At 42.5% G+C, this 27,276-nt stretch overlaps 1 protein-coding gene across 1 annotated transcript in view; it reads left to right on the top strand.

Moving 5' to 3' along the window:
* LOC122812929 (lethal(3)malignant brain tumor-like protein 4) overlaps window positions 1-27,276 on the top strand; it is a 2,410,392-nt gene that overhangs the window by 498,077 nt on the left and 1,885,039 nt on the right. Inside the window, exon 6 of the mRNA XM_044084994.1 lies at window positions 8,945-9,002. Within this exon, the coding sequence (XP_043940929.1) occupies window positions 8,945-9,002 (58 nt within the window). The remainder of the gene's footprint in view (window positions 1-8,944; window positions 9,003-27,276) is intronic.

Here is a 27,276-nt window from a genome sequence, read left to right as displayed (position 1 = left end):
TACCAGTAAGAGTGAAAGGGAAGGTCTGCAAGAGGGTAGTGAGACCAGCTATGTTATATGGGTTGGAGACAGTGGCATTGACAAAGAGGTAGGAGTCAGAGCTTGACGTGGCAGAGTTGAAGATGTTAAGATTTGCACTGGGTGTGACGAGGATGGACAGGATTAGGAATAAGTATATTAAAGGGTCAGCCCAGGTTGGAAAGTTTGGAGACAAAGCCAGAGAGGCAAGATTACGTTGGTTTGGACATGTGCTGAGGAGGGATGCAGAGTATATTGGGAAAAAGATGCTTAGGATGAAGCTGCCAGGTAACAGGAAAAGAGGGAGACCTAAGATAAGGTTTATGGATGTGGTGAGAGAGGACATGCAGGTGGTTGGTGTGACCGAGCAAGATGCAGACGACAGGAAGAAATGGAAACAGTTGATCTGCTGTGGCGACCCCTAACAGGAGCAGCCGAAAGAAAAAGTACTATTTGATATGCAATCGAAAAATTCTATAAATCTTTCTTCACTTTCTACCCAAAAAAGACAAATATCATCCAAGAAATGTTTGTAAAGCACCCAGCATTCTTTAAATCCAGAATTTAACACAAATTTCTCCTCCCACCATGAGAATACCAAGTTGGCTTATGTAGGGGCACACATAGCTCCCATGGCAACTCCCTTAGTTTGGTGGAAAAATTCGCCCTCGAAATATATGAAGGTATTATTAAGAACCCTTTCTATTAATGCCAAGAACACACAAACTTCTTTCTCAGTAAATTTTTTATCCTTTCCTAGGATTTCTTCAAAAAAAAACTAAACCCTCCTTATGCTGAATCAAGGTAAAGAGATTAATCATATCAGTGGTGATGAAAATAATATTATTTGTGCTCAAGTTATTCCTAACACTCCTTAAAAAGTCCCAAGGGTCCTTTAAAACATTAATTGCCCCCGTGGACATATTCTTTAGTTTAAAAGCCACGTGTTTGGTAATAGGGGCCGTAACTGATTGACTAGCAGCCACTACTGGCCTAAGTGGTGGGTTGTCTATGTCCTTATGGACCTTTGGGATCCCAAATATAGATGGGACCCTATGTTCTTTGTTATGTAAAAATCTGAAGATTTCTGTGTCAATAAACTCTTCAAGCACCAAATCATTAAGGGCTAAATATATATTTTTTATACACAATATGTATCTCATTAATCAATACCTTAGTATATTTACTCTCATCAAGTAATAAATCCATTATTTTACTTTCATATATAATAGAGTCCATAAGTACAATTTCCCCTACCCTTATCCGGTTTCATAACCCTAACAAACTTATTAAATCTAATAAACTCCAATAGGGACCTTTCCTCAACTTTGTTTGCCTTGTGCTTATAAAGTGCATTTCTGAAATTACATTTACTAATGTTGTAAACATGTTTATATATCCTTTTCCTCAAACATCTTTCTGATGTTCTTCGTTTTTCACTGTTGCAGTCATTACATTTGGGTTATCTGCTTGCAGTAGCCCTCAGTCGGCCTTATTAACAAAGGCTTGGGTTGCTGTCCCTTCTTCCATGACGTCAGGTCGTCAGGGGTATAAAACTTGCAGCCGACGCCATTACATCAGTCTTTCTTGCCATTCGGTTTGCAAGTGCCGGTCGGCCGCCTCCTGAAATTTTCGTTTTCGAGTTTTAGAACCAAAGTCTTCAACTAAAGCTAAGTACCCCGTTGGGGGAACTTTTTTTGCTCCTTACCAATGTCAGTAAAAGTTAATAATTGCATTACTTATGGAAAGCAAATACCTCACAAAGATTTTCATTCATACTGTATTCCTTGCCTTGGCCCTGACCACAACGTGCCTTGCTGTCGGTTTTATGCTTTATTTAAACAGCACACTATCAGTCGTCGGTATATTTTCGCTTCTAAGTATTTCGGTTTAATTATCCAGAAATGTCATCGGTTAGTCTTCCGACTACCAGGATTCCGAAAAAACGCAAAGATAAAGACAGAGACAGGCTGCCAAGGTCCAAAGCTGCTGACGACACTTCTCCTAAGCCAGTCACCAGTTCGCCGGTACTCAGCGAGATGCTTTCGCAGCCCCTGATACCTGCTACTTTTGATTCACAGGCCTCTACTGAGACCCATTCGAAGTCCGGTATGCCACGAGATGCTTCAACTGTGGAACCTGCAGATGTCTGTACCTTGGATGGGTCCGGAGCCGCTATGCAGGCACCGGCTTCTGAGGGTGTATTCAGGCCTATGGACTTGCATTTCAAACTGACGCCTCCTTCTTCATTTAGGCCAAAATCTTGAACCTTGCCTAAGAAACCGACGCCCAGGCCGCATGCTCAAGCCTCTATGCCTAAAAAACAAATGATAAGAATGGCTGAAGATCTTATAACTCAAATCAGGGGAAGCCAACCTCCCCCTTCTAAGAGACCTAGGACTAAAGTTATTTTATGAATCTTCTGAATAGGATTTTGATTTTTCTGATTCTTCTGATGATCTGGATTTGCCCTTATGTACTTATGAGGATTCTGATGCAGAGGACTCTATTCCCTCTGCTTCCCCTCCAGAGGATTTTTCTTTTGGTGAAACCTTACATACTCTAAGGGAGCATTTCCCAGGATTTTCCTGATTCAAAAAAGAGGCTTAGGGATTTCTTACTCCTGCCTCAGCATAGGCCTTTAGCTATACCTCCTGTACTAGACATTGCTTATGATGCTTTCTCAGAATCTAGTTTGGCCCCTGATTCTTTGCCTCCTGCTCCCAGAAAACCTGACAGATATTACAGGGTTCCTGATTCTCACAAGTTCCTTTTTAAAAATCCTATTGTGGATCCAGAGACCATTTCACAGGGGCCCAAAGGCATTAAGGCTTCTACTGCTAAAAATCCTACCCCCTCTGATAGAGACTCCGGTGCGCTGGATAGATGGGGTAAGAAAGTTTACACTTCTGCAACCTTGGCCATTAGGGCTTTAAACTGCCAGTTTCATATGTTAAAGTATCAAAATGTTATTGGATTGCTTAAACAGAAAATGATGTGAATTCCTGACTGCGCTGAAAATAAAGAATTACAGGATTTAATGCATTCTGCTGTACAGGTTGGAAAACATACTTTGCAGTGTGGGTTTGATTCATTAGAAGCCTCTTGCAGGGCTGCTGTTACTGGGTCTGTGCTCAGAAGGCATGCTTGGCTTAAGGAGCAATCTTTGCCTGATCATGTTAGAGCTAAATTGTTGGATGCTCCCTTAAATTAGGACTGCCTGTTTGGCAACAAGGCTGAGGAAGTTCTTAAAAAGATGGAAGATAAAGCTAAATCTATGCAGACTGTTAAGGATTTTTAGATTTAGTAGGCACTGGCCCTCTAAAAATTGGTCCTTTCCAGCCCCCTCCAGGTCTTCTCACGCCAAACCCAGACACAGCAGAAACCCCAGGTTTCAGTCCCAAGGGACACACAAGACTAGGCAGTGGGGGGTTTCTGCACCTAAACCTGGGAGCAGTAAGACACCCCCTATGGAAAACCATCTCAATGACTTGTTTTTAAGACTTCCAAGCACTTCCCTACTGAATGCTCATTTAGGTGGAAAGATTCTTCTGCAGGCCAAAAACTGGGAACTCATTACCCAGGACAAATGGGTTTTAAATATAGTGTCCCAAGGATACAGATTTCATTTCCACACGTTACCAACACCAAGCGGGTGGCCAGATCTACCCCTAAATCAGTGGCCAGAGACCCAAAATCAAGTAGTCTCTCTCTTAAAACATGGTGGCTATTCAGCTGGTACCAGAAAAGGAAAAGGGACAAGGTTTCTATTCGAGACTTTTCCTGGTACCCAGAAAAGGCAATACATGGCATCCTATCCTGGACCTTTCTATTCTAAACACCTTTCTGGTGATTCCAAAATTCAAAATGCCGACTCTTCACCAGCTGCTTCCTATGCTAGGTAAGGATGCACGGTTGGCAACACTAGCCTTAAAAGAAGCATACTTGCACATCCCTATCAGGGAGTCTTGCAGACGATACCTATGCTTCAGAGCAGGCTACATGCACTATCAGTTCTCTTCACTGCCCTTTGGCTTATCTACTGCACCCAGGGTATTCACAAAGTGCCTAGCTCCAGTCGTTGCATTTTACAGGCAAAGAAATATTCAAATATACCCATACCTGAACGCTTGTCTAATTCAGACAGAAAGCAAGGACATTCTTTTCAGTCATCTGGCCTTTGTTCAAAGGGTACTGACTTGTCTTTCGTTCACCATAAACGAAAATAAATCCCTCCCAGTACCCTGTCAACAAATTGTATTCCTGGGAGCAAGCTTGAATACAGCTTCCCAGATGGCTTTCCTCACGCCAGAGAAACAGATACATTTGACAACTTACTTCAAACAAGTGGCCACAAAAACCCAGCTGTCTGCAAGGCAAATACTGCAAGCCTTGGGGTTCATGGCCTCATGCATTCTTCTAATTCCATATGCAAGGCTGCATATGAGGAAACTACAGTGGTATCTCAAAAGCCTATGGTGTCAACATTCACAGGATCTGGAAGCAAGGATTACCTTGCCTACGCCTAGAGTTCCTTTGGTGGGCAGAGGCCTGCCACCAAAACAGGGGACTACCATTCACATTACCCCCTGCCAAACAAATCTTAACAACAGACGCATCAGACTATGCATGGGGGGGCTCACCTGGCAGAGAAGTGCATTCAGGGCAAATGGAACCCAAATCAAATGCACCTGCACATAAATCAAAAGGAAATATTAGCTGTACAGAATGCTCTAACAGCCTTCAAGGACCACATTCTTCCAGGACAACTAATGGTAAAGACGGACAACACCACTGTCATGTGGTACATAAACAAGCAGGGGGGTACACATTCTTACCCCCTCTGCAGACTAGCCATGGCATTGTGGAACACAGCCTTGAGCTACCAAGTGAATCTACAAGCTCAATTCCTGCCAGGAAAACTAAATATACTGGCAGACGGACTAAGCAGAAACCTTATGGACCCACACGAGTGGAAACTGGAACCAAGGATTTTCTACATGTTGACAAGCAAATGGGGGAGCCCAGATATAGACCTGTTTGCCTCCCCCTAGAACTGTCAACTGGACAAATTTTGCACAAGGATTCTCCACAAGCAAGCTTGGAAAGTGGATGCTCGATCCTTCAGCTGGAAAAACCTATCAGTTTATGCCTTTCCTCCTCTGCCTCTGCTCTCCAAGGTACTACTAAAGATCAAACAGGACAAGCCAAGGAAGATTTTAATTGCACCATACTGGCCTCGCCAACATTGGTGCCCACTCTTGTGCAGTGTGTCACGCTTGGCTCCATGGCACCTGCCTCAGACTCCTTCCCTGTTGTCTCAGCAGGAGATTGTGATTCTGCACCTTCAGCTGCAAACCCTGAATCTAGCAGCCTGGCTAATTACCTAATCTCTCCTTTACCATCCCTCAGTAAATCAGTGATGGATATCATTTTAGAGGCAAGGAGGCCTAGTACTAGAAAATCTTATGCAGCAAAATGGAAAAGATTCTTTGCTTGGAACCAGTCTCAAGGAATGAACGCAGCAGTGCCCAATTTACCTCAGATTCTACAATACTTGACTGAGATGCTTCATAAGGGCTTGTCTTTTTCCTCCATCAAAATGCATGCCTCAGCCATTTCAGCTCATTATAGCACAGAGCCTCCCCTCTTCTCTCACCCACTGCTCAAGCAGTTCCTCAGAGGGGCCAGAAATCTAAGGCCACCTAGGAGAGTTCCAACTCCAGCCTGGGATCTTAACTTTGTCGTGGAGAAACTCTCTTTTCCTCCTTTCGAGCCAGCTGCTACTGCAGATGTAAAATTTCTTTCCTGGAAAACAGCTTTCCTTTTGGCAATCACTTCTGCAAGAAGGGGATCTGAATTACAGGCCCTTATGGCAGTGGAACCTTTCATCATCTTTTATGCGGGCAGGGTATCCCTCAGAACCAATCCCTCCTTCATGCCCAAGGTGGTATCCAGTGTGGCTCTTAATCAGTCCATTCATTTGCCTACCTTTTTTCCTAATCCACAGAACAAAGTAGAACAGATACTGCACTCTTTAGATGTGCACAGACAGCTTAGATTCTACTTGGACAGGACTAAACCTCAAAGGAAATCTGAACAACTACTGGTGGCATTTGCTGCAGGGACAGAGGGGAAAGCTATTTCAAAACAAACAGTTTCAAAATGGATAGGCCACTGCATTCATTTCTGCTATAAGGACCATGGAGAACCTTTTCCACAGGACATCAGACCCCATTCAACCAGGGCTGCATCTATCTCTACAGCCTTTCACAGGGGAGTCCTTACTAGGGACATCTTAGAAGCTGCTACCTGGAGTTCTGTACATACTTTCACCAAGCATTATCATTTGCCAATTTTCTCTAAATCCAGGGCTGGTTTTGCCACTGCAGTCTTGCAGGGCCTTATAGCTAGTCCTAATTCTATTTAAATTCCTCCTCCCAACCTTAGCTTTGGGAATCTACCCAAATGTAATGACTGCAACAGTGAAACACGAAGAACATAGTACAGTTGTGTACACTTACCATAAATGTAGATGTTAGAGTGTATTCACTGTTGCAGTCCTGGTTACTCTTCCTCCAGTCCCCTTTTTCTTCCTTTGCCTATACCTCTACTCTCACTTACTATGCTCTAAAAGCTTTTTGGTGTATTTGCTTTTCTGTTGGAGGTATATCCTTGTATTTATAGATTTAATTGCTTCCTATTAGGGGGGTACCTGACATTTGGGGCAAGAAAAACTGATGTAATGGCAACGGCTGCATGTTTTATACCCCTGACGACCTGACGTCATGAAAGAAGGGACAGCAACTGATGCAGGACCCAAGACTTTGTTAATCAGGCTGACTGAAGGCTGCTGCAAGCAGATAACCCAAATGTAATGACTGCAACAGTGAATGCACTCCAACATCTACATTTGTGGCAAGTGTACACAACTGTACTTTTTGCCTACGTAGAAAGCCTCACATTTCCCACACACTGCAATATATACAAGCCCTTTAGTTTCACAATTATAATAGGATTTAGATGTTATATACTTATTCCTACTACTAATATATATTTTAGAAGTGTTGGATATAAAGGGACATTGTTTGACACGCTCCACATTTATAAGTGCCTATTTTCTTATTTCCTGTATTGGTACATTTGTTTTCCAAAAGGTCCTTAATACATTTAACTTTCTTAAAAATCAACTTTAATGGCATATCAGACTTAAGATTCAAGTCGGAAATTTTAGAAAATCTTTGAGAAGGTAACTAAGGCAATGAATGAAGGGAAAACTGTGCATACTGCCTATGTAGACCTGGCTAAAGCATTCTACACCGTGCCCCACTCAAGTAATGCGCTCAAACTCTGAACTAGTCCTAAATTCCTACACAACTCACTAGATTGCCAGCTGGCTCACAGATGGGACCAAGGAAGTGAAGATTGGTCCTACACCAAGAGACAGGTCGCCAGTGGAGTACCACAGGGCTCGGTGCTGGGCCCACTCCTGTTTAGCATCTACTTCTAGGAGGTCAAGGCTAATGTCAAGCGCTTCTGACTCAACAAGTTTACAGACGACTGCAAATTGGGATCTGTCATAAGTACCCTCATGAAACATCCTGCAAGAGGGTCTAACACACACAAATGACTAGTTTCAAAGCCACGGATTAAAACTCAATGCAAAGAAGTGCATTATAGTGCCTTTTGGGAAAATATTTATGCAGAAAAATTACTCCCATTAATAAGAAAACCCTAAGAGGTGACCTGATAATTAGAGATCTGGGAACACATGTAGACCGTAATCTAGCCTTTGACCAATACATAGCCAAGGTAGTAAGAAAATCATTCTATGTTGCCCAACTTATAAGTAAGGGAATGATATCCTTGTCCAAAGAAGTTATAGTACCATTCTACTAGTTCCTTAACAGACCCATCATTGAGTACAGTGCCCCCTTTAGCATGTACCTGACTGACCATGTGCACCAGTTGGAATGCCCACAGAGGTTCCTGACTAACAGAATCCAGGGTATTAAGACACTGTCCTGTACAGATAACCTTACATCCCCGTCTGTGTACTCCTCCTACAGATTTTTGACAGGTAATCTGTACTTGGCATATAAAGCATCCTTAGATCCAGCCCTGATGCATCTTTTGCACTTCTGCAAAGCAATCAGGACCAGAAACACTATATCGAGGGATTTAAACTTGGTTTGTGACATAAATAGAACTTGCTGGTGAGACAGATATGCCACTCAAAGGATCCCCATGCTCTGTAGTAGGCTCCCCGTCCATGTGAAACAGAGTCCATTTCTAGCCCAATTCAAATGTAACCTTCACCTTTGGATGAGAAATTACAAATTCATCCCTGGGCTGTCCCTGACATCTCTTACAGACAGAGGCTGACCGTAAACATTTCCTAAGTAACAAAGGATGAGTAATCAGAAATTCATCCCGGGGCTAGCCCCCATGTCTCTTATAGACAGAGGCCAACAGTAAACATACCCCCACATAACTTTTTAGCAACCTCCTAACGTATCCTTCATAGCAAACATGCTCTCCATTTAAGATGCACATGTTACCAGGGGATGCAGTTGTTTTGGGTTGAATTGTGTGGCTAGGCTTATAAAGATCCTGGTGGTTGTTAACTTGTGTATATATATATATATATATATATCTATGAACCTAGAAGACTTTGTCATGCATTCATTTCTATTTTGATTACTAAACAGTTGAAGTTCCTTTATCATTAATGTTAAAGTACTTGCATTATGCTTAACCACAAAGTGACACATATTTTCTGTTTTGCTTCTTTGTAACTGTTGTAGGCAAGTTTTCAGAAAACACAATGTGGATTGTTTTTCTTTGAAGAAACACACTGCTGGAAATCTGAAATGTCCTCTTTCTGTTGCAGTGCTTTGACTACAGTACTACTTTTGTCTTGCAGGAAAAGATGAAAATAAATCATTTGAAGGGCCGGAGACATCCAAAACAAATTAAACTAGGTATGTGGTTTCTTTTTATCTTAATTTCTCCCCACCTGACATGTATTTTACATGTTTTAAATGTCCCGATGTAGTGTCTGATTTCCATGCCTTAAATGTACATGCTACATTGGACCTAGCTCCCTAATGCATGGTTTAGTTTCTAAATGCAGAGCTCTTTTTTATATTTATCTCCACTTGTGTAGAACCTGTCTTGTGATTTTGCTTTGTCACAGACCTTTCAAGTGTGGCTCATCATTGTTACGAATAATTGGTTGCTCTTAAGTGGTTCCGGATGGTGCTGTTACCATTTGTGAATTAAAAGTTGTAACAGTGCGGTCCACTGAAGATCTGTACACTGAAGATCAGTAAGTTGCAAGTTAAAAATGGGAGCTGGGTTGAATTTTTTTTCAGCCTTAGGGTTAGTCTGTTTTACGTTCATCCTGCAAATTAAGTATGTCCGTGCACCCCAATAAGTAATATAATTCCAAGGTCACTAAAAGTTGAGGCAAGTTAAAAACACATATGTCAGTTGCCTGTTCAAGGTTTCATTCTTAGCCAAATGAACAAAAAATAAAAAAACAAACTGATATAGAATAGCAAAACTGGAGGACTGCTTTGAGCAAAAAAACACAAATTTAATGAAGCACTTTTCGTCTGCCTCTGTGGACAGACTTCTTCAGATAAAATGAAATGGTAAAACACTTACTTTATAAAATCTACTAAGTCATATGTATTGAAACAACCAATAATCTAGGTCAAATGAGAGTGTTAACAAGTGCTAAGCAACCAGCACTACATTATTTTGCTGTTTAAAGTTGCAGTACATAAATATAACAGTAGCTTAAAATAAAATACCAAGTCTGTTAGTAAGAAATAGAAGGTGAACAAATTAACATATACAGTGCATGTCAAAAATTCCATACATAAAAGTATTTCAAATATGTTCATAAAATTCATGTTACCTACATAAACTCTTTAATTTTAATAAACAAGTAATGGCACACATGTGATTAATGCCCGGAAAGCTGTAGGCATTCAATGACAGTTGCCAGTATAATTTAAGTTCTTCTAATTTCAAAGATAATGGTCCTCCTCTATCATCTACTGGAGTTTGATCTATAACAGTAAACTTAAAAGTGTGACCAGGAAGTGCTGCAGTGTGTTTGGCTAAGGCGTTCTCAATCTTCTGATGGTCAGTTGCATAAAGGTGTTCATATATACACTCTCGGAGTCTACACTCCGCCTTCCTATATAGAACGCAGCACGTTACACACTTAGCTAGGTAAACTATTAGTTTCGAGTTACAATTGAAGTTAATATTAAAAAAGTAATGTTTGTTCCTTACTTCACATTTGTTGCCTGTGTTAATGTGCTTGCAATGTTTACACACGTTACATTTGGACATCCCTGGGAAATTGTGTGTTCTGTCCTTTCTAGTATCTAATAAATTTTTCAAGTTACTGCCTCTCTTGTATGTTATTTTTGGTTTGATGCTCACTTTGTCCATAATAGACATGTCAGAACGTAAAAGGTTCCAATTCTTGTGTAAAATGTTTGAGACCATAACACTGCTAACATTAAAAGTGGTAATAAAGGTAGTATTGTAGTCCTTAACTTCTTTATTATCTAATGAAGTTAATTGGACTTCTGCTGTAGTTGGTGAATGGTTGACTATATTGTCACCAAGTTCATTATGTATGTCTTTTGCAGCTAGAAAAGGAACATAGAAGCCTTACAGATCTCTTGTGTTTAACTTCTTCAACTAGGGACTCTGTTAACTCTCTAAGGGAGTCCCTTTGAAGAAATAAATTGCTCAAATACTGGCATTGTATGTTAAAATCATCATCCAATGAGACAATTGTTGCTGCTCTTACCAGTTGTCTCTTCACCACCGATCTTTTTTGGTGGTGAGGGTGACAGATGGAGAAATGCAAGAATGAGTTAGAATAGGTCTTTCTCTATGAATTTTGGCTAAATACCTGTTCGAGATCCTGTCTTTTTTAAGATTAATATCTAGATAGTCAATAGATGTCTCCTCAAAGTTTACGAAGTTAGAAGATGAGTCGAGGTAATTAACTAGTGCAGTGGCTTGTGTCCGGTTCCCAAGGAATAGAATAAAAATATCGTCCAAGTAACGAGTATAGAAAACTATTCTTTGCATAATAACTGGAACCTTGAAGATGTTTTCCCTCTCTGAATATGCCGTCACAAAGTTGGCCAGGCTGGCTCCATAGGGTGACCCCATGGCTACTCCAATTTTTTGGAGGTAGAATTCTTTATCAAATGAAAAGTAGTTTAGTGAGAATAATGTCCAGTAAAATGTCAACTAAGTATAATTCCAAAGGTGTTGCCCCTCTCTCTCTCTCTTAACATCAAGTTAACCCATTCTATTCCTTCCTGGTGTGGAATAGGAGTGTATAGGTCTTTGACGTCTGTTGTTATAAAATTCTGGTCAGTGTTGAAAGTAAGCTTGTTAATTTTTTCTAAAAATGTTCAGGAGTCTTTGCATATTTGTTGTTCGTGGTATAGATATTTCTGTAGTATAGAATCTACTACCTTGGCACAAGGGTACGTGATGGAGTTATGGGCATCGATTAAAGGTCTCATTGGTGAATTGGTGAGGCTTTTATGGATTTTCAGGATTCTGAACATCGGAATCTTAAGAAAAGGCGCAGACATGTAATTGAACAGGTATAAATTGATTTTAGCTTCAATGAACAAAACATTCAAGTAGCCTTTGATGCGGTTATAAGCTGCATGTAGTTCATTACGAGAAACTTTAGTGTAAGCTTCGCTATGCAGTATGGTTTTCATCCGGATCAAATAATCCGCCTCATCTAGAATTACTAGTCCACCACCTTTGTCAGGTTTGATGGTCTTCACTTTTGATGTTCTCAACAGGTCCATTGCCTGTCATTCTTCCCTACTGATATTATCATTTGTAGGAGTATGGAGGAAAGATTTTTTTATGTCTCTGTTGGCCCCTTTTTAGAAGAACTTGAGATATACTGGCAACTGTCATTGAATGCCTATAGCTTTCCAGGCATTAATGACATGTGTGCCATTACTTGTTTATTAAAATTAGAGTTTATGTAGGTAACATGAATTTTATGAACATATTTGAAATACTTTTATCTATGGAATTTTTGGCATGCACTGTATATGTTAATTTGTTCACCTTCTATTTCTTACTAACAGACTTGGTATTTTATTTTAAGTAACTGTTATATTTACGTACTGCAACTTTAAACAGCAGAGGAATGTAGTACTGGTTGCTTAGCACTTGTAAACACTCATTTGACCTGGATTATTGGTTGTTTTAATACATGTGACTTAGTAGATTTTATAAAGGAAGTGTTTTACCATTTCATTTTATCTGAAAAAGTCTGTCCACAGAGGCAGACGAAAAGCACTTCATTAAATTCTTAGCCAAATGACGATGGATGGATTGGTTCTTGGTAGCCCATACTGTACCCATTAGGGGATATGTTTCAGAACACAGTTCAGTTTGTGGCTACTGGAGTCAGTTCAGCAGTGCTGATCCAGCCTGCTTAGGTACTAGAAATATGGCAATATTTCACTCCATTGCAGCACATTGTTTTAGGTGAATGGATTGAAAGTTTTAGGACTGCCCTTCCAAAACCTGCGACAGATTGTTGAATTTAGTCTTAAAATTAGTAACCGATGGCCTTGAGCTGTATTGACCCCTTTGTTACTAGATTGTATAGCTGTCAGCATTTGAGTTTGAAGATTACCAAGCAGAATGACTGCTGTAAGAAAGTGTAGAAACAGAACTGCAGAATAAAAGGCATTCCTTCAGATATCTGTGTAATCATTGAATAATGCACATCACTGAATGATGCAGAATTTAAAATTGGGCACTGGTCTATTCCCCAGGGATATATCAAGGCAGGCATTATATTCTTTACTTTCTCCATGCTTTAGGAAGCAGTACTTCATTATGTGTATTTGTCAGGGTTTTTTTTGTTTTATTCTTTGGCAAATGCTAGAAATCCACTTCACCAATGTGTCTGTTTTGTAAGGTGACTACTTTATTCACAGTCTTCAGGCAGGTGCTGCGGAATTTGATCTAAGTCATTAGCTTAGTTGCTAGATCATTGCTAGATCATAATAGAAACAAATGTCAATATTACAAGAGTACCACTTGGTCTTCAATGTCTTTCTGATTGCTGTTGAATTGCCTTTTTTACTTGCTTCCATATGCTGCTTAATCACCATTCCTCTGCACCTCCATAAAATCTATTTTATTGGTTGTTACATATATTAAAATGAAACACTGTTTCTGATTTGCAACCTCTTCAGGAAGACTGTTTCATGCTTCTGTTTCCAAAAAGTATGCTTTATTGTATGTGCTGAACTGTCCAGCTTCTATTTTCAGATGACGTTCTCTAGTTTTCTTTTGAAAGATGGCATCCACATAGTCTGTGTAGATGTCCATGAGATGCTGAAAAGCTTGGCATGTCTCTGTCTAGCCGTGCTTTGTCTTTACTACCATGCTGCATGCTAAGAATATGAAGTTTCCCTTCAGTAAATGCTAAAAAACAATGACATAGATAAATCTGAATGTAGTATAAAAAGTGTATCCACAACAGTTAAAAACCATGAATAGGAATCATGAGAAGGGGGTGAGACTTCATATAAAGCTTTATTTGACAAGTGATGGTCACTGACCTGTTATTTTTCTTATAGTTAAATGTGCCCTTGCAGGACACTTAATTGATGTGTTCAGTATTTGTTTTCTGATTCTTTGGTCAGGAGGAAATATTGGAGAGTGTACTGCTGCACTGGAAGAGAGTAGAGACTCTCTCTCTAGGAGTGGGGGGTGTGAATATGCTAACTGTCGTATTACTGATTGGTTAGCTATGTCAGAGTTGCATAGAAGTAACCCCTGGTTACCCCTTCCTCCACTCTTGTATGTCACCCTATGCTCCTCCCTCTTGTTAAAATACATATTCACCACAACCATATCCATCCTTTTCTCAAAAAAACACTACCATCTGACCTTATGCATTCCTTTGTTTAACACCATACCTACCCATCACTTCCTCATCCCTTCTGTTCCCTTCTCCAACATGCCCATTGAAATCTGCTCCAATCACCACTCTCTCACCCTTGGGTACAGTCATCATGACTTCATCCAACTCATTCCAAAATTTGTCTTTCTCATCCATCGCACACCCAACTTGTGGAGCTTATGCACTAACAACATTCATCATTACACCATCAATTTCCAGCTTCATAAACATCACTCTATCTGACACTCTTTTCACCTCAAAAACACTCTTAGCATATTGTTCCTTCAGGATAACTCCTACGCCATTTCTCTTCCCATCCACACCATGATAAAACAATTTGAACCCACCCTCTGATACACCTAGCCTTACTCTCCTTCCATCTCATCTCTTGGCACACACAATATACCAACCTTCTTTCTGTCCATCATATCAGCTAGCTTTCTTCCTATATCAGTCGTACTGCCAGCATTCAAAGTTCCGACCCTCACTACCACAGTCATAGCCTTTCTCCTCTCTTCCTGCATTCGGCCATGCCTTCCACCTCCTCTCCTCCTCCGGCCAACAGTAGCCTAATTTCTACCAGCACCCTGTTGGCTAACCGTACTGGTGGTGGTCGTTGTTAACCCGGGCCTCGAACGATCTGGTATGTAAATATTTTGTGGTGTCCGCATGAATAATTTGGCCAAGTTTTACGCCAGATGCTCTTCCTGACACAACCCTTCCTATTTATCTGGGCTTGGGACCGGCAAAAACCGAGTGATATTCCTACAAATTGCTTATCAGTGGGGAACTCCCCAGATGAACCTTTTTCCCTCCATTCTGAACTGACGGCCCAGACTGTTCTGCTCTGGAATCCCTATAGGGAAGCATGGAAAATGGAAATTGTATCAGTCACATGGAAAGAAAAATACCTTTGTTTTTTTCTTCCTTTTCATTCCAAAGGTCCTTCTGAAGATCAAGAAAGACAACCCAAAATACTGCTGGTGACTCGCACTTGGCCCAGATGACACAGATTCTTTCTTCTTTTTCATATAACCAAGGGCAGTCATCACAAGTTATCCCAAAGGATGGACCTACTCACACAGCAAAAGGGCCCTCTCATTCATTTGAACCTACAGACTCTCAATTTGATAGTTTGGATGATATGTACCTTTACTCTGAGGATGTGCTACAGGAAAAGGCTGTCTGTCTGGTGCCATAAAAGAAGACAAGACTGTGTATCCCCATCATCCTCAATTATTTGTGTGAACTGTTTACTTCAGAGCTGGCATACTCCTCTGTGTAGGGGAAAATAACCTTTTCGTCCTGTTTCGTTATGGATCCTTCTGTTTCTTTACGTTGTAAGGTCAGACAGTTCCTGAAAGGTATCCTCCATATTAGGCCTCCAAGAAAATCCATTCCTCCCTTTGGGACCCTAACTATGTTCGGGAAAAGTTTACTCTTCTTTCTTTTGAACTTGTCTTTTCCTCTTCTTTAAAAATTATGCACTTAGAAGACAGGGTTTTTGGTAAACTTTCCATCTGCTAAAAGGATATCAGGATTAGAAACTCTTATGTGTTGTCCTCCGTTTTTGACTTTTTCATAAAGACAGTGTTACCTTTAGGACTAACCCTTAATGTTATGTAGTCCAATCTCGCCTTCATTCTTAGCCCTGGTTTCGGAGCCGAACCTCGGCTCTGACTCTGCCATACTCTAGCTCAAAGTCTTCAATTGGCTCATGGTTAAGATATATCCCATCATGCAACAGGCCCATTCCTCAGATTTCGTTTGCCGCTCGTTATGCTCAGACGTGGTCTCGCTTTTGGCCGTGGCCAGGTATACTTTTTTCTAAATTTTTGGCTATTTGTTGCTCAAAAAAAGCTATTTTCATAGTTCCTGTGTGTTTCTCTCTTGCTGGTTGTGTGGCCTTTTTGTTGGCCATTTTTGGTATCCTGTTCGCTCCCTTTCTTCACACAGGCTAGGGCCCATTTCAGTTAGAGGACCTAGTTCTCCCCATTGTTTCTGTGTGGTCTTTTCGTTTTGTGCTTCCTGTATACTGATTAACTTGTTTAGTGTTTTGTCATGTGGTGTTATCCTTGCCTTTGTTTCCCTGGGCTAGGCCTGTTTAATTTAGAGGACCTAGTCCTCCCTGTAATTTTTGTTCCCGTAGGTTACTAGGCCTTTTTTAGTTAGAGGCTCTAGTTTCTGGCGCGGGGTTTAGTTAGGTCTTTTGTGTGTACGTGTTGTTTTGCTCCTGTCCCTGTGTGTGTACTCCTTTATTCAGCATGTCTAAGGATTCTAAGGAACACAGGCCTTCGGGTTTTAAAAAGTGCGTTGAACGCAACAACAAAATGTCTTTGACTGATGGGCACTCCGTGTGCGTGTACTACTTGGAGGCTATTCACCTCCAAGAGTCCTGCTTGTTTTGTCATTCCTTTAGTCCCCGCGTGCTACAGGAGAGGAAAAACAAGCTCATTCTGAAAGGACTGCTTAAACACTCCTTCGAGGAAGACTTGGTTAAGTCTTCCAGTGCTATATCCTCTCCAGCTAAAAAGGGCAAAAAGACTGCTAAGAAGCGCTCTCTGGATCTTTTTTTTCTTCGGAGCCGGCAGAGAAAGTTGCTAGAACAGCTCCTCCTTCTAAGGCTCCATTGGCTTCGGTGCTGACAGAAGGTAGTGTATTGAGTAAGTCTGTATCGGCTCCCAGCCTTTCGTAGCCGGTCACAGATATTTTGGTTTGGAGCCGGTCTCCAGTTGTTCGACCGGGTTCTCCTTCACGTAAGTCTCCTTCTGTAGGGAGATCCAGATCTCCAACTATATCCTCCAGGTCCTCGAGGACCCTTTCTGATGAGGACGTTGATAGAGTGGTGAAACAACTGCTTCAGTCATCGGTGCTGGCCAAATTGATTTTGGCTCTGACCCAGTCGGCTCTGGAGCCCATGGCCCCTTCATCTGTTGTTCCTCTTCCGAGCCTTTCTTGGCCTTCGGAGCCAGAGTTGTCGGTTCCGTTGTGTGCCGTTAGGTCGGTTCCAGTAGCTTTGCCTGGTCTCTCTGTTCCGATTTCCACTCTGACCCCGTCGGCTCCATCCACAGGGTCGAGGCTCCAGAGTTCCCCGGTCTGACCCAAGGGGGAGGGCTCGGATCGATCTTCATCGGTTCTGAGCCTTCCTCTCAGTGCTTCGGCTTGGGTGAGCTTGGACCCGACATCTACTTTGGACCTCATCTGCTCGTTGCTGAAGGCTACTACCGTATCCTCTATGGTTAGTCGGCTTTCTGAGCCAGGGGGCTCAGCCTTCAAGGTTATGAGGAGTGTGCTGGCCAGGTCATCAGCTTCATCCTACAGCACCGATACTCTGCCCCATCCAGCACCGGTGTCAGTTTTGGATCACTGTCTATCCCTGGACAGCGGAGACCCAAGGCCTCAGGATAACTCCATGAGTGTTCCCCAACTTTCTGACATCTCCCCAGAGTTTTTGCCTGAGGAGCCCGTCAGAAAGAGATTGTGAAAGAGGAAACACGTGGACTCCCTGGATGAGTCTCTCACGTCAGACACCGACCACGAGGAGTCAGAGGGGTCCCCCAGGTCGTCTTCTGAAGATATCTCTTTTTCAGATATCCTTGAGATCCTGAAGCAGAGGCAGCTGGCCCTCCAAATCCCCTTCTGATGAGGAGTCTGTGTTCCTGAAGGCTTTCGGATCTCAACCTTCCGCCTCTTGGGTTTCTTCCCCTTTCGATGAGCTACTAGATCTCATCTGTCAAAAAGTGTGGGAAACTCCTGATACTGTGGAACCTGTCCCTAGGAGACCCAATAAGTTTTTGTCAACTTCCACAAACAAGGAATATCTGACAAAAGGCATTCTAGTAGATGCCATGGTGGTGGCAGCAGCCACCAAGAAAAAACTTGCTGAAACTTAGTCAACCGTCCATCCGCCTAACAAGGAGTCCCGGGCCATGGACAGGTATGGGAAGCATGTGTTTACCTCAGCGGCCTTTACTCTGCGGTCGCTGAACTACTTGACGCATTTTACAAGGCTCCAGAGAGATCTCCTAAAAGAGCTAGGAGATTCCCTACAGGGTAACGTTTCTGATGCCGTGGCACAGAAGGTCAATGCACAGATGTCTACCCTAAATTCCCTTACCAACTCCCCCATGAGGCTGATGTCATACACAGCTGACGGAGCGAGCAGGGCAGCGTGTTCCGATATCTCTCTTAGGAGACACTCCTGGATGCTCCTGTGTAATTTTGCGGAGGCCTTCAAGTCTACGTTCACCAATGCCCCATTCGACGGTTCATCGTTATTCGAAACCAAGGTGAAGGACATTCTCACTAGGTGCAAGCAGGAAGGAAAACCCCTGTCTGCCGTGGGAGTCCATTTTTCCATGCCTTCTAGACCTTACCCCAAGGGCCAGAAGGGTGGGAAAATGTGGTTCAGGAAGTCACAGAGGTTTTTCCAGAATGCACAAAGTGATTCCCCCTCCAAAGGCAGGGGAGGGGGTGGAAATTCAGGTAGATGCTGCTCTAGAGGCAGAGGAGGCCCGCGTAACCAGGAGGACTGTGATTCCTTTTGCGGTTCTCCCTACCAGCACTCCTGAAGGTAGGCCCGACTGTGCGTCTCTGGAGCCGGTCGGGGGTCGCATTTCTTTATTCCCAGAAGCCTGGCAAGATGTCACCAAGACGAGTGGGTATTAAAGATAATTTTCAGAGGTTATAATATTCCCTTTTTTTCTCCTCCCCCGCCAACCAAGAGAATTCCAGACATTCCACCCAGTCACAGGGATTCCACAACTTTAGAAATAAAAAAGTTGCTTTCAAAGAAAGCCAACCAGCCTGTCCCCACAGACCCAGTAGGATTAAGGACTTCCAGATTCTTTTTGGTGCCGAAAAGAACAGGGGACCTGAGACCCATCTTGGATCTCAGCTGATTGGACCTACATGTACAAAAGTCCAAGTTCCGCATGGTCACCTTACAGTCAATACTCCTTCTGTTAGGGAAAGATCTGTGGATGTGCTCCATCGACCTCAAAGATGCTTACTACCATATCAAGATGGACAGGGCATCGAGAAGTCATTTACGCTTCCGGCTGGGAGCCAGTCATTTTCAGTTTTGCGCTCTGCCCTTTGGTCTCACCACAGCCCCCAGCGTGTTCAGCAAATGCATGGCAGTGGTAACGGCTCACTTGAGATGTCTGGGATTCCAAGTGTTTCCGTACCTGGATGACTGGCTCCTTTCTGACACCACCAGGCATCTACTGTTATAGACCAGGGACGCCACCATTGCACTGTGCCAAAGGTTAGGAATTACTCTAAATTGGGAAAAATCTGCCTTGTTGCCCTCGCAGTGTGTCACTTTTATCGGCGCTGAACTAGATATGGTGCTCATGAGGGCCTTCTTACCAGAAGAGAGAATTCACGCTCTACAACAGCAGGTCTACGCCTTACTATCATTGAGGAAGGTCAAGGCAAAAGTGGTCCTCAAGTTAAGGACCATGGCTGCCACAATCATGCTAGTTACCCTTGCCAGACTACACATGAGGGTTCTTCAGTGGCTGCTTTTCGCCCACTGGTCACTACAGTATCTTCCACTCTCCTGTTCTATTTTGATTACAGACACGTGCAAGCAGGATCTAAGCTGGTGTCTTCAGGCCAGCAATCTCAACGTAGGCAAGCCTTTTGTCCCATCTTCTCCAGTTGCCACGGTGACCACGGACGCCTCCCAGATCGGGTGGGGGGGCATTATTTCGACAGGACAGTCCAAGGCACGTGGCAGGATCACAAGACCCATTTGCATATCAATGTCTTGGAGATGAGAGCAATGCTGTTAGCGTTGCAAGCACTTCAGAGCTTTCTCCATCTAGGGACAATTGCAATCCACTCAGACAACATGTCAGTGGTATGGTATCTGAACAAGCACGGAGGAACCAAATCATACTCCCTTTGCAAAGAGGCACTTCAAGTTTGGCAGTGGGCGGTGTCTTCCCAATGCTTTCTAGTTGCAACGCATATACCGGGGAAGTCCAACGTGATTGCCGACAGGCTGAGCAGAGCTATCCTAATGCCTCACGAGTGGTCCCTGAACAAATATGTTGCTGAGAAGATATTCCGAAGATGGGGTCAGCCTTGCTGCGATCTGTTTGCCAGCCCCCTCAATGCCAAATGCAGCAGCTACTTCACCCTTATCCCCCCCGGATGGGGAGACACCCAGGGACGCTCTCGTTCCCGATTGACCCTCCGTTCTTCTCTATGCCTTTCCCCTTTCCACTGTTTCCTCTGATATCAAAGGTCATTCAGAAAGCACAGTCTTTGGGAAGCAAAATGATCCTGATTGCCCCACACTGGCCTCGTCAGATTTGGTTTCCCTTTCTTCAACCCTATCTAATGGACGATCCCTGGATTCTGGACCCAGATCCAGATCGGCTGACTTATGTCAGGACAGTTCCATCCCTCCATCTGGACCCTCAGGTTGACAGCTTGGCTGCTCCAGTTCCATCCCTAGTCAGGCTTCATGATTTTTCCCCGGAAGTGGTCCACATTCTGTCCTCTTCCCACAAGCCTTCTACCAGGAAGATTTATTCCAGTAAGTGGAAGAGATTCTCCATTTGAGCCCGTGAAAGACATATTGTTCCTTATGCAGAGCCTGTTTCAGCAATATTAGAATTTCTTTCTCAGCTGTTCAGTCAGGGGTTAGCTGCAGCAACCATTAAAGTGCAACTGGCAGCGATTTCTACCTTTCACGTTGCCAATGAGCTCAACCTTATGGCTCATAGGCTTTGTAGGGCCTTTCTGAAAGGGACACTGTTACTCCGACCTCCCGTATTTGTTCCAGTAATGCCATTGGATCTCAGTTTTGTATTACAGAAGCTCACCTCAACTCCCTTTGAGCCCACAGCTACGTGTGACATTAAATTCTTGTCATGGAAGACAGTATTCTTTGTAGCCATAACTTCAGCTAGGCGGGTCTCTGAGCTCCAAGCTTTATGGATTAAGCCACCTTATTTGGCGTTTCACAAAGACAGGGTCTTTTTAAGAACCAATCCTTCCTTTATTCCAAAGGTTGCTTCTGTTGTCAGTATTAACCAATCCATTGAGTTGCCTGTGTTTTTTCCTGAATTTTCTAACAAGGCAGAATTTAAGTTTCATCAGCTAGACGTTCATAGACAATTGCGTTTCAGTTTACATAGGACAAAAGATTTCAGGAGATTGGATCAACTGTTTGTCTCATTTTCAGACACTAGACTTGGGGTTCCTGTTTCTAAAGTAACCTTGTCTCACTGGATTTCCAATTGCATCTCCTTTATTTATGCTTCCAATGGCAAAGAATTACCCTATAAAGTGAAGGCTCATTCTGCACGATTTGTGGTTACCTCAACTGCATTTCAGGCTAGGATGTCTATGGATGATATTTGTGCTGCAGCAACATGGGCTTCACCTCATACTTTTATTAGTCACTACAAATTAGATCTGGTCTCTAGAGGCAGATCTTTCTTTGGTTCCACAGTGCTCAGGAGTATTTTTCACTGAGCCACCCAAGGTCCAGGTGCTAGGGATGCTTTCCCAGGGGTAAGAATGAAGGCAAGATTGGATTGCATAACATCAAGAAGTTATGTACTCACCATAATGTCCGATGTATGTAATCCATCTCGCCTTACATTCTTACTAAACCCCCCCTCCTCCTTGAGGACCAGGAGGTATAGTCTCTAGGTGTCATTAGTCCTTTCTGTTGGGATTGTTGTTGTTCTCAGTGTGTGTGTGTGTGTGTGTGTGTGTGTGTGTGTGTGTGTGTGTGTGTGTGTGTGTGTGTGTGTGCGCGCTTGCACCAAACAAGATCTGGGGAATGGGCCTGTTGCATGATGGGATACATCTTAGCCACGAGCCAGTTTTGAAGACTTTGAGCTAGAGTATGGCCAAGTCGGAGCCGAGGTTTGACTCCGAACCCAGGGGTAAGAATGTAAGGCGAGATGGACTACATATATCAAATGTTATGGTGAGTACATAACTTCTTGTTTCATGCTAAAGGTAGCCACTGAAATGTCTTTAAACCAGTCCATTCATCTCCCTAGAGTTTTTCTTAAACCTCAGAATAAAGGGTGGTGGAGATTCTGTATTTGTTTGATTTTCACAAACGGCTAAAGTTCTATTTGGACAAAGTAAAGAACATCAGAAAATGTGACCAAGTGTTTGCTTCTTTTGAAGAAGAAAACAAACCATCTCCAGGGTTAATGGATTTTCTTTAGATATGTCCTTCTGTTGTTTTTTCCATGTAAAATCACTACAAGGTCAGCTCAAAGCTCATTCTTCTAGAGCTGTTGCCTCTTCAGAAGTCTTTTTCAAGGATCCAGATTCAAGCGCTATTCTGGAAGCAGCCACTTTGTCATCCATACATGCCTTTACTAAGCATTGCATGATAAATGTTGAGAGCCAGAACTTTTTTTTTGCCACATTCATTCTTCAAGGGACACTGGGCTTCAACTATGCACCTCACCCCTTCTGCCAGTCAGTAAGAAAGCTTTGAGTATCATCTCATTAGTAAGCAGTACTGCAATAGTGATGTAATGAAGAACACACAATGCAGTTGTGTAAGAACTTGTCATAAAAGTAGATTTTTAAGGAAATCATTGTTGCTGTATATATACCCACCCTCCTTCTCCTCCCTTGTTTTACTTTGGTTGACCGAACAGGACCTATTTTTCCTACTCCCTTTCCTATCTTTGCACACCTGAGACCTTTTTTTAAGCTCCACATACTATTTCCTGCGGCAAGAAATCTCTGAGAAACTTCACATCTGTATGACTGATGTCGGCACATACTCTCCTGCATCTTTGTATATCAGACATACAGCACAAGAGGAAGAACCCCAAGCTTTTGTAAATTGGCAGTATGTATATTATCCATGTCAGGATATATCTTGTAGTAAGCAGTACTGCGGAAGTGATCTATTTGAACATCTACTATTTCCATTTTCTAGTAATTTGTCAGCCAGTACCATTAAATCTAGTAAGACTTCACTATGTCTGGACAATTCAGATCCTGTATCCTAGCTCAAAAGAATCATTTTCATAGTTCTAACCATTTGCCTTCCCAACATTTTTGATAGCATTGTGTATGGAATTTTTAAAATATAGCAACTCATCACAGTCCCACAAAAATGTGTTCACAATTAACACACACTTCCACTGCATCTCCAGCATTCACTGCCTGAAGGAGGAAGAATTCTCTGTAGTCTGTTTTAGGTCTAAAATACCTCTGCAAACACTTCCAGTCAAAAGTATTAAACCGTATGGACTTTGTTGCACACACGGGAGCCATACATATTTCTTTCGTTGTTCTTTTTTTCAGCCACTTTATTTCAGTTTCAGTTTTTACAGATGTCATGTAATCCATATGTATGGTTCACTTATTTATATCCCCTACCATTGGCTTGTGCATTGATATAGTCAGCATACATCACAGCTTTACCCCTAAGTCAGTGTTATTCATCAGAACAAACATGATGGTGGGGATTTGCAACTCTGAATTTATAAAAAGTCTTGTTCTGTTACTACAATGGTGTTGGGCTTGAGTTACCTCTTCCTAGTCAGATTCAGTTTCCTGAATACTTTTCCCTTCGGAAATGTTTTCACCAACTTCCGTCTTATTTCCTCATTTCCAACTCTTAGGTTACCTCTCCCAGTCTTTCCCATGTCTTGCAATGGAGCTTCCCTTTTTCAGAAAGAAGCGTCTTTATTTCTAGTTCTTTTAAATTTGATTAATCCAATCTTCTCATTTAATGAAGGTACTCTGTGTTTTCCACTTCTTTGTAATTTTTTTAAGCTACATAATGTCAGTGTTAAAGTGACCAGTGCCTATTTATGTTTGTATTCTGGATTACCCCACAGTATGCAAGTAGAAATATCATTTTCATAATTCTTCAGTCTGTTGCAAAACTCTTATAATTAAATCCTGTAGATAACTCTTGAACCTAGCTAGATTGCATTCCGAGAAAATGTGCCTCCGGTCAGGTAGTAATCTCTCTTCACACCTCCAATAGTTCTTTTGCTTCCTAGAAACATTCTACCTATACTGGTTGGTGTACAAAAATGTTTGTGCAAACACTTCCAACTAGCAATCATGAATTTTTAAGATTTGGTAACCTTAAATATACTTCTCTCCACATCTCTATCGTCATTTCTCTGTTCTTCCTGACAGATATTTAATTGCTTGTGAGTAGCTCTCTTTTTTTAGTATTTATTTATTTGACATCTGTTAACTGGGGTAGTCCATTTGAGCAAAAGCCCTTTTTCGATGGAGGCCCTGGGAGAAAAGTTCCACAGTACAAGTAAGCAAGAAAAATCTACAAAAATTAAAGGTGAATACAATATACAATAAAACAGTTAAGCAAATGTAGATACAGTTCCACAGTACACTATACTAAGAGGCATTATAACATTGAAGAAAAACATAGCAAAGAAATGTACAGTAAAACATTTGAATGAATTTACATAAAATATTGGGTTATCTTCAGAGGGTAACTGTACAATACAGAGCAGTTGTTAAGTGAGTTATGGTAGTAGGGAAGGGAGGATAGTGGTAGAGAAAGGGGTGGATTAATATGGGATGATTACAGAGGCAAATTCATGTGCTATTAAGGTACTTTGAGAGTTTTCTTGAATTTGTGGATGTGGGAAATATTTCTAAGAGTCATGTGGGAGCTTGTTCCATGCAAGAACAGGGAAGTAGCTGTAGAGATTCTGTCCAATAAATTTTTTAGGTTTGCGAATTTGTAAGAGACATTGGTCAGAGCTTCTGAGGGATCGAGGGGGCTTATAGAGGGAGACAAGTGAGAAAATGCTAGGGCAAGAGGATGGCTTATTCAAAATAGTATAGATAATGACAAGTTGGGTAAATAAGAGTTGGTTAGGAAACTCTTGCCATCTGAGTGTCTGGAGAGTGAGAGTGGTGTGATCTTGAGGGCATATTAGCTGCAAATCTAGCAACTTTGTTGTAGGTAGGTTTCAGGTTTGGAAAGTAGTGAGGACTGTAAGTTGGTTAAAATTTAAGAGCTGTAAAAGAGGATGTTGTCCTATTCCTATGTTGCAGTATTCATATGTGGGATTTCCATCCTTAGGGCGACCTGACGTCTGCTCTTATACATAAGCTTAATTCTGGCTGCTGTAGGTGTGTGGGATGTCACATGCATGGCCATAAACCAGGGACCATAAATGTAACATCTGCATGGACAGATCTCAGAACTTTTCAGTCGCAGACAAATTACTTTAACCGCTTTGCTCCTACGACCAAATGCTTCTAAAGATAAGTATCCCATTGGGGATTTTTTTCTCTTGCGTACATTTGAGTTTGGTTGCTGTAGATTCCCCTTTAGCCGATGTCTGAGAAAAAGAACAAATGTAACTGCAGGTGTCAGATATCATACAAAGACTCTCACGACCAGTGTGTGTTTTGCTCAGGAAAGGAGCACAGCCATAAGGCCTGCCCCATTTGTTAGACTTTTGTGCCAAAGACCCTACTTAGCCAACTGGCTGCACTTGACTTGTATTTGGAAAATCAAAGACTAAAACGCCTCACTCCCAGGATGGATCCCGAGTTGGTCACTCAAGCCAACCAACCAAGGAAGAAGGCCAAGGTTTCCAGGCCTTTTCCTGATGCTGCTCCGCCATTGGATGTCCCGCCGACTACCGATATGGGGGCTGAGATACACCCGATTACTCTGTCAGCTTCGATGGTTCCTCTGGAAGAGGCTGTTTCTGTAGCCACGGAAAGCACATTTGTGGAGTTAATCCAGAATGCCGGCAATAACCATCACTTGGTTGGATGACCGAGACTTCTCCTGCTCCAGCTCAGGCCTCTGCCTCTAAGCCTACCCCTAATTCCACACCAACAAAGAAAAACAAAAGACTAAACACTTGAGCCCTATACCCCAAGGAGTTCCAGAATGGCAATCGTTCACCAACTCACTAATGCAGGTCTTTATGGCCCTTAGGCCCTGCACCTACCAACATTCCAGTGCTGAGCCCCAGGCCAGCCTCTGCTTCCTCCCTACCTTTAACCACTACTCATCAGGGAGAAGAAGAAGACCCAGAGCAGTCCTACTCCTCTTTTGAGGAATCTATTTCCTATGTCTTTAAAATTGCTTCACCTGTGGATTATTACTCCCCAGATGAAGACTCTATTGAAGGAGATTCCCCACCAGAGGATGTTACCTTTGGGGAAACTATTACAACAATGAAAGAGTACTTCAAGTTGGGTACTACCTTAATGTCAGATACCCAGAAAAGATATTTTGAACTTCTGCAACTTGAGTCACCATCCCCTTCAGTTATTCCTCCTGTGCTTCCAGCTTTCTTGGATGCTTTTAACTCTGTCTCCAAGAGCCCAGATTCACATCCTCCTGTCCCTAAAAGGCCGGATAGATTTTACAAAGTGCCTGATGAGCAGAAATTTCTGATGAAACCTCCCTTGGCTGATCCGGATGTTATTGCTGTGTCTCCAGACAGTCTAGGCAGTTACCCTCTGCTTCACTTTTGCCAGCAGATAAAGACAGCAAAACCATGGACAGAATAGGTAAGAAGATATGCACTTCCTCTACCCTGGCCTTCAGGGCTATCAATTACCACACCCAAATGGTTAAATATGTCCTGGACCTTGTCTCCCAGGCTTTCACCTTGCTGGCTTCTACCCCAGACTGTCCAACCAAAACTGACATTGCATCAAAACTGTCTCTAGCTACACAAGTAGCCAGACAATCTATCATGTGCAGTTACAATGCAGCAGAGGATTTAGCCAGGTTGGCTGCCTCTGCACCTGCCTTACACAGGTACTCCTGGCTTTGCCTACAACCTCTACCAGAGGATTGTAAATCCAAAATCATGGATGCCCCTCTGGACCACAACCTTTTATTTGGGAAAAACTCAGCACAACTTTTCAAAAACTTACAAGAGAAAAGCAAAGAACTGCAGGACATTTAGCATCTGCTGGTGTCCCCCTTCCCTAGATATTATAGGAACTGCCCAGCAAAAAATTCCTTTGTCAGACGCCTTCAGTGTCGCACCCTTCCTCCTCAAGGCCCCGCAGGGCATCCAGGAGACAGCCTTACTCAAGACCCCCCCAACTCTCAGCCCCCAGCCAAACAGCCCTTTCTAGACAGAGGGGACCCCTCTTCAGCATGACTGTCCTGCTCAACTGCCTCTGTCCGTACACTTTACCCACTGCCTTCCCTTCTGGAAATCCATCACAGCAGATCTTTGGCTTCTTTCCCATCATCCAGAAAGGATATTTCCTATCCT

Source organism: Protopterus annectens, chromosome 1.part1 (genome assembly GCF_019279795.1).
Source record: "Protopterus annectens isolate FY-2018-M chromosome 1.part1, PAN1.0, whole genome shotgun sequence".
Lineage (NCBI taxonomy): Eukaryota > Metazoa > Chordata > Ceratodontiformes > Protopteridae > Protopterus > Protopterus annectens.
This window is presented reverse-complemented; position numbering and strand designations above follow the sequence as displayed.